At 44.5% G+C, this 14,567-nt stretch overlaps 2 protein-coding genes and 1 long non-coding RNA gene across 18 annotated transcripts in view; 1 reads left to right on the forward strand and 2 right to left on the reverse strand.

Moving 5' to 3' along the window:
• The window catches only part of LOC147186010 (uncharacterized), a 21,714-nt gene extending 20,068 nt beyond the window's left edge, over window positions 1–1,646 (forward strand). For all 4 annotated transcript variants that reach the window (XR_015099367.1, XR_015099366.1, XR_015099368.1 and 1 more), the window contains 3 exons: window positions 738–825; window positions 894–966; window positions 1,065–1,646. This is a non-coding gene — a long non-coding RNA (uncharacterized LOC147186010). The remainder of the gene's footprint in view (window positions 1–737; window positions 826–893; window positions 967–1,064) is intronic.
• Window positions 1,023–7,941, reverse strand: LOC147186014 (dnaJ homolog subfamily C member 2-like). 2 transcript variants are annotated; one of them, XR_015099365.1, is made up of 5 exons: window positions 7,691–7,941; window positions 2,196–2,295; window positions 1,994–2,121; window positions 1,457–1,712; window positions 1,023–1,113 (listed from the first exon to the last, which is right to left on the reverse strand). XR_015099365.1 is itself a non-coding variant. In XM_086103692.1 (5 exons), exons 1-5 carry the CDS (start codon window positions 7,778–7,780, stop codon window positions 1,039–1,041), a joined length of 465 nt encoding a protein of 154 aa, XP_085959818.1. In that variant the 5' UTR covers window positions 7,781–7,941; the 3' UTR covers window positions 1,023–1,038. The 2 variants fall into 2 exon arrangements, 1 of the variants encoding a protein (XP_085959818.1); XM_086103692.1 differs by having other exon boundaries at window positions 1,641–1,712.
• Window positions 7,942–8,308: 367 nt separating this feature from the next.
• nav3 (neuron navigator 3) overlaps window positions 8,309–14,567 on the reverse strand; it is a 117,542-nt gene continuing 111,283 nt past the window's right edge. For all 12 annotated transcript variants that reach the window (XM_086103719.1, XM_086103724.1, XM_086103723.1 and 9 more), the window contains 11 exons: window positions 13,982–14,168; window positions 13,286–13,383; window positions 13,105–13,200; window positions 12,808–12,976; window positions 12,497–12,732; window positions 12,157–12,311; window positions 11,771–11,842; window positions 11,421–11,617; window positions 11,208–11,326; window positions 10,618–10,854; window positions 8,309–10,535 (listed from right to left, as the gene is read on the reverse strand). In XM_086103719.1, the coding sequence (XP_085959845.1) occupies window positions 10,416–10,535; window positions 10,618–10,854; window positions 11,208–11,326; window positions 11,421–11,617; window positions 11,771–11,842; window positions 12,157–12,311; window positions 12,497–12,732; window positions 12,808–12,976; window positions 13,105–13,200; window positions 13,286–13,383; window positions 13,982–14,168 (1,686 nt within the window). In that variant the 3' untranslated portion in view covers window positions 8,309–10,415. The remainder of the gene's footprint in view (window positions 10,536–10,617; window positions 10,855–11,207; window positions 11,327–11,420; window positions 11,618–11,770; window positions 11,843–12,156; window positions 12,312–12,496; window positions 12,733–12,807; window positions 12,977–13,104; window positions 13,201–13,285; window positions 13,384–13,981; window positions 14,169–14,567) is intronic.

A 14,567-nucleotide genomic window follows, 5' to 3' on the forward strand; every position in this document is an offset into this window, starting at 1 on the left:
GCCCAAAAAAATAACCATGTATAGTAAGGCGTTTTTAGCCCCAAAAAACGACCATGTATAGTAAGCATTTTTGGCCGAAAAAAACGACTATGTATAGTAAGGCGTTTTTAGCTGAAACAAACGACCATGTATATATAGTAAGGCGTTTTCAGCCCCCAAAAAACGACCATGTATAGTAAGGTGTTTTTAGCCGAAAAAAACCAACCGTGTATTGTAAGGCATTTTTAGCCCCAAAAAACGACCATGTATAGGAAGGCTTTTTTGGCCGAAAAAAACGACCATGTATAGTAAGGCGTTTTTCACGGCTAAATAATGACCATGTATAGTAAGGGTTTTTTAGCCGAAAAAACCCAACCGTGTATAGTAAGGCATTTTTAGCCCCAAAAAACGACCATGTATAGGAAGGCTTTTTTGGCCGAAAAAAACGACCATGTATAGTAAGGCGTTTTTCACGGCTAAATAACGACCATGTATAGTAAGGGGTTTTTAGCCCCCAAAAAACGACCATGTATATAGTAAGGCGTTTTTCGCGGCTAAATAACCATGTATAGTAAGGGGTTTTTGGCCGAAAAAAACCAATCATGTATTGTAAGGCATTTTTAGCCCCCAAAAAACGACCATGTGGATATAGTAAGGCTTTTTTGTAAAAAAAAAAAAAAAAAAAACGACCATGTAAAGTAAGGCTTTTTTTGGTCGAAAAAAATTAACATTTAAATTTTTCTCCCTCCTCGTTGCAGGCTCCACCCCAATTTGTGAGGCCATGGGCAAACAGATGTTGTGCTGCAGTCGCAGGCCCCTTTGCACGAGCTTGAGACCCGAATCGATGTGAGTGGATGGCGTCGGATGACCTTAATGTGCAGTTCATTTTATTTATTTTTAATCTCTCTTAACAGGTCATCGATGCAGCCACCATCAAGGCGTGCACCAAACATATCTTCGACAAAGCTCCTGCCATTGCAGACATTGGTACGTTTGTTTCTGTTCAGGAAGAATGTGACTGTGAGATTAGGAATCACCCCAAGTGAAAATTGTATTTATTTATTTTTGTTGTTGTTGCTTGACAGGTCCAATCGAGCAGCTTCCAGACGACACCCAGATCTGCAGCGGAATGTTCTGGATGAGGAGATAAGTAAAGTCACGCTCTGTTTTCAAATCCCCTTGTCCTCGCAAGGATCGCAGGGTGTGCTGGAGCCTCCCCCGGCAGGGGGGTCGAAAGGGGGCACCCTCAACCGACTGACAGCCAATCAAGAAACAACCATTTGCACCGTGGGGCAATTAACCTCCGGTGCGAATGGTTGTTTCTTGATTGGCTGTCAGTCGGTTGAGGGTGCCCCCTCTCCTTTGCCGATGGCCCGAAGACAGCTGGGGGAGGCTCCAGCACCCCCCCCCCCCCCCGACCCTTGTGAGGACAAGGGGATGAAAAAAACGGATGGGAGGGTTGACGGACAGCACCCACGCCGGCAAGAAGAGAACACGCAAGCGCGACAGGCCGGAGCTGGATTTGAACCCTGGACCTCTGCGTTCGCACTCCAACGCACGAACCAGTGGGCCACGGAGCCAGCCCAGCGTCACACTCAAATGTATAAATGACACAATAAAACACTTTAAAAAAAAAAAATCAACATTAAAAGTCATGATACTCTTAATTCTCTCAGTGTTGTCATTTTTTGATCTTGTGCAGCTTTCTTGGCTTCGATCTTCTCCACCACTTCCTGTTGGAGAAAGGGGACATGTCATCTTGCCATCTCAATCACAACAGGACATTTGTACCAATTCAAATGGAAGGGTTGTCATTGGGTGCCATTTTGGCACTGACAATGACAACAACCCTTCCACTTAAATTGGTACAAATGTCCTGTTGTGACTGAGACAGCTAACATCTCAGTCACAACATGACTTTTGTACCAATTCAAGTGGAAGGGTTGTTGTCATTGGGTGCCAACGTTTGGCACCCAATGACAACCCTGCCACTTGAATAACTTTTTCCACTCACCTCGTAGCGCCACATGCAGTCATTCTTGTCCCAGCGTTCTGGTGTGCTGACCGGATACGTCATGAGGGCCTCCTCCAGAAGCTGTTCCTCCAGGGGCCAGTGGGCTGCGGTTCCATCACCACCTGGGGCTGAATCAAACAAGGACGGCAAGCTTTTACAAAAAGAATCTTGTGAAGCGCAGGCGGTCCCGCTTGACACTCGCCTTCAAAGCACTCCGATGGCACCATGTTGGGAACGGTGGTTGAGTTCCTTCTTACATTTCGCCAAGTCTTTTCTGGTGATCTCATCTTGCTGGAATGGATCTGAAAAGACAACAGCAACTCAAAGAATTAGTGGGATAAAAACAACAAAGAAAACGACCATGCATAGTAAGGCCTTTTTGGCCCGAAAAAAAACAACATAGTATAGTAAGGCGCTTTTGAGCCGAACATAACGACATAGTATAGTAAGGCGTTTTTGAGCCGAAAAAAACGACAGTATAGTAAGGTGTTTTTGAGCCGAACAAAACGACATAGTATAGTAAGGTGTTTTTGGCCCGGAAAAAAACGACATAGTATAGTGAGGCGTTTTTGAGCCGAAAAAAACGACATAGTATAGTAAGGCGTTTTTGGCCCGAAAAAAACGACATAGTATAGTCAGGCGTTTTTGGCCCGAAAAAAAACGACATAGTATAGTAAGGCGTTTTTGGCCCGAACAAAACGACATAGTATAGTAAGGTGTTTTTGGCCCGAAAAAAACGACATAGTATAGTAAGGCGCTTTTGAGCCGAACAAAACGACATAGTATAGTAAGGCGTTTTTGAGCCGAAAAAAACGACAGTATAGTAAGGCGTTTTTGAGCCGAACAAAACGACATAGTATAGTAAGGTGTTTTTGGCCCGAAAAAAACGACATAGTATAGTAAGGCGCTTTTGAGCCGAACAAAACGACATAGTATAGTAAGGCGTTTTTGGCTCGAAAAAAACGACAGTATAGTAAGGCGTTTTTGAGCCGAAAAAAACGACAGTATATATAGTAAGGCGTTTTTGGCCTGAAAAAAAACGACATAGTATAGTAAGGCGTTTTTGGCCCGAAAAAAAACGACATAGTATAGTAAGGCGCTTTTGAGCCGAAAAAAACGACATAGTATAGTAAGGCGTTTTTGAGCCGAAAAAAACGACATAGTATAGTAAGGCGTTTTTGGCCTGAAAAAAACGACAGTATAGTAAGGCGTTTTTGAGCCGAACAAAACGACATAGTATAGTAAGGTGTTTTTGGCCCGAAAAAAACGACATAGTATAGTAAGGCGCTTTTGAGCCGAACAAAACGACATAGTATAGTAAGGCGTTTTTGGCTCGAAAAAAACGACAGTATAGTAAGGCGTTTTTGAGCCGAAAAAAACGACAGTATATATAGTAAGGCGTTTTTGGCCTGAAAAAAAACGACATAGTATAGTAAGGCGTTTTTGGCCCGAAAAAAAAAAACGACATAGTATAGTAAGGCGTTTTTGGCTCGAAAAAAACGACATAGTATAGTGAGGCGTTTTTGAGCCGAAAAAAACGACATAGTATAGTAAGGCGTTTTTGGCCCGAAAAAAACGACATAGTATAGTCAGGCGTTTTTGGCCCGAAAAAAAACGACATAGTATAGTAAGGCGTTTTTGGCCCGAAAAAAAACGACATAGTATAGTAAGGCGTTTTTGGCCCGAACAAAACGACATAGTATAGTAAGGTGTTTTTGGCCCGAAAAAAACGACATAGTATAGTAAGGCGCTTTTGAGCCGAACAAAACGACATAGTATAGTAAGGCGTTTTTGAGCCGAAAAAAACGACAGTATAGTAAGGCGTTTTTGAGCCGAACAAAACGACATAGTATAGTAAGGTGTTTTTGGCCCGAAAAAAACGACATAGTATAGTAAGGCGTTTTTGGCTCGAAAAAAACGACAGTATAGTAAGGCGTTTTTGAGCCGAAAAAAACGACAGTATATATAGTAAGGCGTTTTTGGCCTGAAAAAAAAACGACATAGTATAGTAAGGCGTTTTTGGCCCGAAAAAAAACGACATAGTATAGTAAGGCGCTTTTGAGCCGAAAAAAACGACATAGTATAGTAAGGCGTTTTTGAGCCGAAAAAAACGACATAGTATAGTAAGGCGTTTTTGGCCTGAAAAAAACGACAGTATAGTAAGGCGTTTTTGAGCCGAACAAAACGACATAGTATAGTAAGGTGTTTTTGGCCCGAAAAAAACGACATAGTATAGTAAGGCGCTTTTGAGCCGAACAAAACGACATAGTATAGTAAGGCGTTTTTGGCTCGAAAAAAACGACAGTATAGTAAGGCGTTTTTGAGCCGAAAAAAACGACAGTATATATAGTAAGGCGTTTTTGGCCTGAAAAAAAACGACATAGTATAGTAAGGCGTTTTTGGCCCGAAAAAAAAAAACGACATAGTATAGTAAGGCGTTTTTGGCTCGAAAAAAACGACATAGTATAGTGAGGCGTTTTTGAGCCGAAAAAAACGACATAGTATAGTAAGGCGTTTTTGGCCCGAAAAAAACGACATAGTATAGTCAGGCGTTTTTGGCCCGAAAAAAAACGACATAGTATAGTAAGGCGTTTTTGGCCCGAAAAAAAACGACATAGTATAGTAAGGCGTTTTTGGCCCGAACAAAACGACATAGTATAGTAAGGTGTTTTTGGCCCGAAAAAAACGACATAGTATAGTAAGGCGCTTTTGAGCCGAACAAAACGACATAGTATAGTAAGGCGTTTTTGAGCCGAAAAAAACGACATAGTATAGTAAGGTGTTTTTGGCCCGAAAAAAACGACATAGTATAGTAAGGCGCTTTTGAGCCGAACAAAACGACATAGTATAGTAAGGCGTTTTTGGCTCGAAAAAAACGACAGTATAGTAAGGCGTTTTTGAGCCGAAAAAAACGACAGTATATATAGTAAGGCGTTTTTGGCCTGAAAAAAAAACGACATAGTATAGTAAGGCGTTTTTGGCCCGAAAAAAAACGACATAGTATAGTAAGGCGCTTTTGAGCCGAAAAAAACGACATAGTATAGTAAGGCGTTTTTGAGCCGAAAAAAACGACATAGTATAGTAAGGCGTTTTTGGCCTGAAAAAAACGACAGTATAGTAAGGCGTTTTTGAGCCGAACAAAACGACATAGTATAGTAAGGTGTTTTTGGCCCGAAAAAAACGACATAGTATAGTAAGGCGCTTTTGAGCCGAACAAAACGACATAGTATAGTAAGGCGTTTTTGGCTCGAAAAAAACGACAGTATAGTAAGGCGTTTTTGAGCCGAAAAAAACGACAGTATATATAGTAAGGCGTTTTTGGCCTGAAAAAAAACGACATAGTATAGTAAGGCGTTTTTGGCCCGAAAAAAAAAAACGACATAGTATAGTAAGGCGTTTTTGGCTCGAAAAAAACGACATAGTATAGTGAGGCGTTTTTGAGCCGAAAAAAACGACATAGTATAGTAAGGCGTTTTTGGCCCGAAAAAAACGACATAGTATAGTCAGGCGTTTTTGGCCCGAAAAAAAACGACATAGTATAGTAAGGCGTTTTTGGCCCGAAAAAAAACGACATAGTATAGTAAGGCGTTTTTGGCCCGAACAAAACGACATAGTATAGTAAGGTGTTTTTGGCCCGAAAAAAACGACATAGTATAGTAAGGCGCTTTTGAGCCGAACAAAACGACATAGTATAGTAAGGCGTTTTTGAGCCGAAAAAAACGACAGTATAGTAAGGCGTTTTTGAGCCGAACAAAACGACATAGTATAGTAAGGTGTTTTTGGCCCGAAAAAAACGACATAGTATAGTAAGGCGCTTTTGAGCCGAACAAAACGACATAGTATAGTAAGGCGTTTTTGGCTCGAAAAAAACGACAGTATAGTAAGGCGTTTTTGAGCCGAAAAAAACGACAGTATATATAGTAAGGCGTTTTTGGCCTGAAAAAAAAACGACATAGTATAGTAAGGCGTTTTTGGCCCGAAAAAAAACGACATAGTATAGTAAGGCGCTTTTGAGCCGAAAAAAACGACATAGTATAGTAAGGCGTTTTTGAGCCGAAAAAAACGACATAGTATAGTAAGGCGTTTTTGGCCTGAAAAAAACGACAGTATAGTAAGGCGTTTTTGAGCCGAACAAAACGACATAGTATAGTAAGGTGTTTTTGGCCCGAAAAAAACGACATAGTATAGTAAGGCGCTTTTGAGCCGAACAAAACGACATAGTATAGTAAGGCGTTTTTGGCTCGAAAAAAACGACAGTATAGTAAGGCGTTTTTGAGCCGAAAAAAACGACAGTATATATAGTAAGGCGTTTTTGGCCTGAAAAAAAACGACATAGTATAGTAAGGCGTTTTTGGCCCGAAAAAAAACGACATAGTATAGTAAGGCGTTTTTGAGCCGAAAAAAACGACATAGTATAGTAAGGCGTTTTTGAGCCGAATAAAACGACATAGTATAGTAAGGCGTTTTTGGCCCCAAAAAAAACGACATAGTATAGTAAGGCGTTTTTGGCTCGAAAAAAACGACATAGTATAGTAAGGCGTTTTTGAGCCGAAAAAAAACGACATAGTATATATAGTAAGGCGTTTTTGGCCCGAAACCCCCCCGACATAGTACAGTAGGACGTTTTTGGCCTGAAAAAAACGACATAGTATAGTAAGGCGTTTTTGAGCCGAACAAAACGACATAGTATAGTAAGGCGTTTTTGGCCCGAAAAAAATGACATAGTATATATAGTAAGGCGTTTTTGAGCCGAAAAAAACGACATAGTATAGTAAGGCGTTTTTGGCCCGAAAAAAACGACATAGTATAGTAAGGCGTTTTTGAGCCGAAAAAAACGACAGTATATATAGTAAGGCGTTTATGGCCCGAAAAAAACGACATAGTATAGTAAGGCGTTTTTGAGCCAAAAAAACCCCGACATAGTATATATAGTAAGGCGTTTTTGGCTCGAAAAAAATGACATAGTATATATAGTAAGGCGTTTTTGGCCCGAAAAAAACGACATAGTATAGTAAGGCGTTTTTGGCCCGAAAAAAATGACATAGTATAATAAGGCGTTTTTGAGCCGAAAAAAACGACATAGTATAGTAAGGCGTTTTTGGCCCGAAAAAAACGACATAGTATAGTAAGGTATTTTTGGCCTGAAAAAAACGACATAGTATAGTAAGGCGTTTTTGGCCTGAAAAAAACGACATAGTATAGTAAGGCGTTTTTGGCCCGAAAAAAAAACGACATCGGGCCAAGGCGTTTTTGGCCCGAAAAAAATGACATAGTATAGTCAGGCGTTTTTGGCCCGAAAAAAACAACATAGTATCGTAAGGCGTTTTTGGCCCGAAAAAAACAACATAGTATAGTAAGGCGTTTTTGGCCCGAAAAAAACGACATAGTATAGTAAGGCGTTTTTGGCTCGAAAAAAACGACATAGTATAGTAAGGCGTTTTTGGCCTGAAAAAAACGAAATAGTATAGTAAGGCGTTTTTGGCCCGAAAAAAACAACATAGTATATTTATTGTCCATAAAGGGCAAAAAAATCTCAAAGAACTAATAAAAACTATATATGTATGGATAGCACAGATGCCTCTGAACATTTTGAGTGTTTGAAAAAAAAATGTTGTATAACACTACATACATCATTTAAAACAATTGTAAAACGCGTAACTTCATGACACAAGGGGTAAACAAGTGTTGCGTACGTACCCGGACAGTCGGAGGATCAACGAAGTTCTGAGAGTCTCTCTTGCAAAGTTGCAGGAGGGCGGCGGCGAATCTCGGAAAGTGGGCCTTCATCGCTGGGGGGTTTTAAGGAGGATTTTAGCGGTGCTGCGTCTGACCAAACATTCAAATCGTTCTCACGGCCACACGAGTTCAAGGGTGGATATATGCCCCACCGCGGCATCCTGAAGTGCAAGTCTTACATCCGGGCATTTGCATCCAGGAACTTCCTTGAACGTTGGTGCCGCAGTTTCAAAACTCCGGAGGGAAACTCTTGCTTGTCGATAGGAATAACGACTCACTTGTTTGTCTAAATGCACAAGTCGATTGGCGTATTTCGTTACGCGTTTATTGAACGTAATTTTAATTTTGAAAGTGCGATGTATTTATTAAGATGTTTAGGCCATTAAAGATTCATGTCCTCCTGTGTGTTTGTGTGTGTGTTTTGGAAACAGTAATCAGTGACCCGGATGTTTAATTTTCATAACAAGAATATCAATACATCTTAAGTATTTGAAGTTTTTAATTACTCCTAAAACACAAGCGACTATCATTTTCCAAAGGTCACCCAGCAGAATGGCATTAAAAAAATGACAACCATAATTTGCTTGTGACACCAAATACCATTTATTATTATTATTATTTTTAGAGCTTTTACAAAGACTACAAAATCCTCCAGATGAGTTAAATCACTGTCTCTGTCTATTTACATGATATGTTACATACAAATGTACAAAATATAAAACATTCAAAGACAAATGTTTCACCCGAAAAGAAGAAAAGAATGTTTGCATCTCAAAACGAGAGTAAATGCTATGGGCTTGGATTGACACATCTCCGAATTGGATGGCGTACGCTGGGGTCAGCGAGTTTGGAAACGGGAAGGCCGGGCTGCGGAGGCGCAAAAAGCTGACAACAGGTAGGATTGTAGACAAGACGGTGGCATTGTCCTGAGGTTGTGTTAATTTCGGGTGGGCATTGGCTGACCGGTAGCACCTGCGGTGTTTTCTGTACAGTACGGTGTGGAGTGAGCTGCGGCGCCTCGGCAGCCTGGCTAAATTCGAATGACACAACTCAAAAGATTTCACGGCAACAATGGGAGCCGCCGACTGGGAAAGTGCAGCTTTTGTGATTTGTAGTGAGAACACTTTTCTATCTACACGTGTGCCTCCTGCACTGACACACATCACAAGACGCACACTTTTTTTATTTTTTTTTTACACAATAATTTACTTTTTTTTCTTCTTTCTGCAGGTTCGTGTAACATCAACCGGGCGAATGCATCTTTGATTTCCTGTGCAAGGTGACTGAAGTATTTACAACCCGCCCGAGTGTGCAAAAACCAACCCACGCATTTAAAAGGACAATCAAAAATGGCTTCCGTCCAATACTTGTGTGTACATAAAGGTAAATATCTCTTTCTCAATGACCCCCCCTGTTAAAAAGCATGCTTAAAAAAAGAAGGGGGACAAACAAACAAACATTTGGTTGTGCTCCTGTCAGTTCAAGTGAGCCCAGCTCAACTGGGTGCAGAAGAAAAAAAAACAAAAAACAACAACTTTAAATCTTATATACTTATATATAGATAATGGTCAGTTTAGAATTCACATACAACATGAACTCTTTGATTTTGCACTTTAAACCTGTTCGAAAGGAAAACAGGAAGCATCCATAGTTAAGCATCCATATGAATCTCTTGTCATTATAAAGTCATTGGAAGCAGGAGGAGACCCCCCCCCGCCGCCCCTCCAAAAAAAAATCTGTTTGCACACTTAAGGCAACGGGAAAGCACCAATATCATTGTTCCCTAGTGAAGGTGTTTTATCTGACTGCATCGTATTTCGTCGACTGATCAGCACCGGTCACAAAGTGAGGAAATCGAGCCGCGCGGGTCACTTGGCACGTATTTTCGTCACAGTAGCATCATGTGGCGGATCGGTCGTTGACATGCGAGGGCAGCGAGGTGACGGGCCGATAAACACTCACGTTAAGAGCCCCGCCTGCCACAGAAGCGCATCGGAAACATCTTAACTCATTCAGTACCAGCCAATTCTGGACCAAGTCTTAAAAGACGTTTAAAAACGTCTTTGGGAGTGAATGAGTTAAAAAGCGGGAGAATTTGGTCGAAATTGACTTCAGGAGCCACCGAGGTGGAAGAGTGAGCGACCTTTTGGAAGGTTATTTGGACCAATGCCTGTGAGAAAAGCACCTTTGTAAACAAAGAAATACATCGACAAGAGTACCTGGCCACCTCCTTACTCGGGTTGTAAACACAGAGAAAAATCTTCCAGTTCCAAAGATGAAGTACAAGACTGACGCTGAGCCGAGGATTTGAATTCCGACAAAACACTTTGTGCAATCAGACGAGAAGTCGCATCCTAAAAATGGAGGAAAGTAACATAAGATGACTTCAATTGGGCTCGCCATTGAAATAAAGGCCCTAGGATGCCACAAGATGGCGCCAAAAGTCCCATAAATAGGAAGTTGTTTCAAGGGGAAAAAAAAATGTTGGTCATGACGGTGGTTACTTGCAGAGCCGAGTAGTTTCTGAGGTGGTACTTGATGTCAAAACGTTTGCGAGCCGCTGGTTTAAATTACGACTCGACGGGGCTAAAAACCGTGAACGCAATTTCATTTGATATCACAGATGATGTTGATCCAAACCACAAAACCTGTCATGTATTTGCGCCGTAGGCGTGCCGAGTGAGCTTCAGAGCGCCGACTCCAGCGAGGAGTCCAGGTGGTCGTCATGGTGACTGGCGCTGTCACTGTCGCAGCTCTGCGCACTGGAGTAGTTGGCCGCCTCCTGCAGCCTCAGCAGCATGTTCATCTTCGGGAAGGCGCACAGAAAAAAATGGGAGTTGATTATTGAGTCGGGAGAACATGGCCAAAAGCGCCCAAGGGTCTCCTACCAGGGGGTCTCCCTCGGTGTCGCTCTGGGACACCTGCTTGGACGAGGCCCCCTCCTTGGACGAGCTGTAGCCGTCGTAGCCCACGTCCTCGGGCCTGAGCTGCAGCAACGACTGGCCGTCCTGCTGCTGGTGCTGCTGTTGCTGTTGCTGCGGCTGCACGGGGGCAGCGGCTTGCCACGGGTACGTGTCGCTCACCCACTTGGACGGGTCTTCCCACGCCGCCCTCTTGCCGTACAGCTGCGAGGCAATCGATTCATCAGTCAATCGACAAAAATCATCCATCCATCCTAAAGCACCCCCGGGCTCTTTGGCCCCTCCCACATGCGATGACCCCAACAGGAGGAGGGAGTCACGTTGCTTCTTCGGGCTGAGTCTAGCTGGGACGGGGGGTCCCGGTGATCCACATCCCCCAATTTTGGTGATCATCATAAAGGGTCTGTGAGTCATACTTTGTGTGGTCCCTCACCCAGGACCTGTTTGCCATGGGTGACCCCGCCTGGGACATAAATCCCCAGACACTCGAGTCCCGAGAATCAATGGGACACGCAAACTTCTCGAGCGAGGAAGGGGTCGACAAAATAATTGCTCACCTGGAGTCCTTCTCGGACAGCTTCCAGCAGGTAGGGCACCAGGGAGTAGTTCCAAAGGTCGGTGAACCACACGCGCGACCCCTCCTTATCCATGGGACAGGACAGGAAGAGACGGGGGCCTATGGGGGGACCAAATCGAGCGAATTTGATTTGAAATCGTTTTGAAACCCATCTGTTGTGCGCTAAATGCGCTTATGTGTGTGTGCGGCTGACCTATCGTGACATCGGAGGAGCTGTGGGCCTCCAGGAAGCCATTGAGGTGCTGCCACGTCTTGGGAATCCAGTCGATGATCTTAATGAGGTCGTTGCTGCGCACGTTTTTATGGATCTCCGTTTCAATCAGCTTCCGTCTCAGGAAGCGGCCCAGGAAGCCCTTGACGGGCTCCGTGTGGTTGGTGCACAACACCCACCTGTGAGCGGAGGACGCGGGGAGAGAAGATCCGCTCATTAAAAAGGCGCTCTAATGACGCAGATAAACTCTCGTCAAGCTTTTGACACAGTACGGTCAAATATGGGAGATGTCAGACACAGAGAGGTGTGAGAGTTCAACGGTGGCGACAAACCTGAAGTTGTGATGCAGCTCGAGGTTGGGGGAGGAGGACACTCCCTGGTTCATGGTCCCGATGACGTAAGGGCTAAAGCAGACAACAAGGTCATGAGGCATCGTTCTCAAATCCAAGTCTATTTTACATTCGAAACATTTTCACGGCACATCACGAACCAAAACTCTCATGAAATTAAATTGTCTGACCAATCAATTTGTCACGTACATTCAGGTTTTTATGCAATTTAGGGCTTGTCCTGAAGTCTCACCTGAAAGCCAAATACAGTATCCCAAATTTTTTTGTGAGTAGTGCAATGTTGTTTGCATAGATGAACAAAACTTTATGGGCCACGACACAGAAAAAAAACCCCTCACATCCCCTTAATAAGTATCCGACAAACTTACCATTTGTGGTACTTGCAGTTGAGGAAGCCGTTGAAGATGTCGCTGAGGGAACTAATATGGTGGAGGTTGTCCAGAATGACCACAGTGGGGAGCTTGGTGTCTGTGGCCTCGGAATTACAGCGCTCCGCGAGGTTGGACAGATACTGACGCAGGTCCTAGAAGAGGAAAAGCGGAAGAATGTAGAACTATGTTTGTAGAACTATCCCAAACAAACTTTCCCCATTGGAATGAATGGAAATGCCTTTAATCCGTTCCAGTCTCCTTTTTTCATCTGTCCTTTAATTTTCTTCAATCAGAAAAATGTGCTTGCATGCTTGTTGTCTTCTACCGGCACGCGTACCTTGCTGGAATTCTGGTCCACGTTAAAGCTGGCCACGTTGTGCTCGGTCACCTCCTGGCCCATCTGGGAAATGATGAACTCGGCCAGCTTGGCGGCCAGGAAGGATTTTCCGGTGCCGCTGGGGCCCGAGAGGATGATGCGACGGTGCTCCATCAGCAGGTTGAGGTACCGCTGGATGATGGGCTTAGGGATGAGGGTGTCGAACACCAGGCTGTCGATGCTGCTGTCCTTGACGCCTGCCGGGGTCGGGGGGGGGGGGGGGGGGGGGCGTCAATGCCGCACCGCAAGCGTTTAGCTTGGGCCGTTCATACCTTTGAGGTTGACCTTGATGACGTTGCTTTCGCCCACCAGGTAGCCGCAGGGCAGCAGCTCAGGCACTTCGGAGGAGTGGGCGCGGACCACCTCGCCCATCCTGTAGCAGACGATGCTGTCCGAGCTAAGGCCCAGACTGGTCACCGGGTCCACCCGAAATACGTACTCCTGCAGCGTGCCAGGGAGCAATGGGAGTCACAAAGCAACCCGTTTCAAGGTTTTAACATCATTCACGACACACAAACGTAACCAAATACTGGCCCCAAGGACTATTGTATCATCCGCTTCCAGTTTACCTTGAAGAGGCGTCTGATCACCCCATCCAGGACGTCCCACTTGGTTTTCCCACTCACGCCGATGGAGCCAATCAGGTACTCCTGCATTTGCGTTCCCTGTTGATGACATCGACGCAGGGCGCTAAAAGCATCTGGAACGTAAAGCGCGCTAACGGGGAGATTGTGGCGGTCAACCGCTAACCTTGGTCGTGCTCGGCCCGCTGCTGATGCTGACCACGATCCGCACGCTGCGGCCTTCTTTGCGCAGGTTACCCTCGTAGCTGTCGTCGAGCAGAATATCTGAAGGCCAATGACGACATGAGTTAGCGTGCTGTTAGAGTCTCCGTGTGGTTCCGAAATTGTTTTCAAGTTACAAATGCAGCACACTGAATGTGACTTATTTTCTTTGTGATGTACGAAAAGTTCTCTTGTATGTTTTGTGTTCTTACAACCTCAGAAACTACTCGGCTCTGCAAGTAACCACCGTCAGTGTTACTTAGTATTTCTTTGGCATCCCGACACCACAGGGCTCCGTACCGAGGCCACTTTTACTCAAACGCCTCACTGCTCTCGCTCATCCCGCCATCAAATAACGAGGCTGCTCCTCGGAGGAGAGCTTTGCTTATTTTAATTACGGGCTGCTCGCAAGAGGAAGCAACTCGGCGACTTCTCATAAGGGAATTAAAGCGCGTGGTAAATGTCAAGAAAAATAGCGTTTAATCCACAAAATCTGTTCCAATTGGCATTTGATGACTGCCAGGCAAACGTGTTCTGTTTCTTTGGACAAAAAGGTCAACAAAAAGTGAGTTTTTTGTGTGTTCTCACACCTCGGAACAAATGTCAGGGTGTCAAAGTTGATCGGGCCTGACGCTTCCGCGCCGGCTGAGGCTCAACTGACCTGACATGATGGTGTCGGTGATGTTGAGGTTGTTGAGAGAGAGGCCCAGGGACTGGCGCGAGGAGGACGAGGACGTGCTGGAGGTCTCAGAGGGCGGCCGGGCCGTCTTGGCGGGAGTGGCCGTCGGCGTGGCGCTGCCGCTGGACTTGAGCCGGTCGTTTTCCGCTTTTAAAGTCTCTATCTCATTCTGCTCATTTGAGGGAGACAAGGGTGGCATGTTTTGGAAAATTCACAGTCTGGATGTGGCGGGGAGCAAATCTGACACAATCAATCATTCACAGCCACTCAGTTTTTATTCTTCAAAAGAGCAAATGAAAAGTGACTACTTTGCGGCTTGCCAGCTTGCCGGCTGTACGTGAGCCTTAAATCTCTGTCTCGGAATTACTGGCTCTAAGCGCCTTTTTGAACATCAAGGCTCCCTTTTGTGGTGACGCTTAAGTCGTCGATAAGAAGCCTGACGTGATTCCCCAGATCACAAGGGAGACAATCGGAGGCTTCTGGAGACACTTAGGCGAAGCGTACAACACAATCATCGAGCCTGTGCCTCTCATGGGACCAATTCTCAGTGTGGCGCACAGACTCCCTC

The sequence above is a fragment of the Hippocampus guttulatus genome, chromosome 22 (genome assembly GCF_054856545.1).
Source record: "Hippocampus guttulatus isolate MCC_2025c chromosome 22, RoL_Hgut_1.0, whole genome shotgun sequence".
Lineage (NCBI taxonomy): Eukaryota > Metazoa > Chordata > Actinopteri > Syngnathiformes > Syngnathidae > Hippocampus > Hippocampus guttulatus.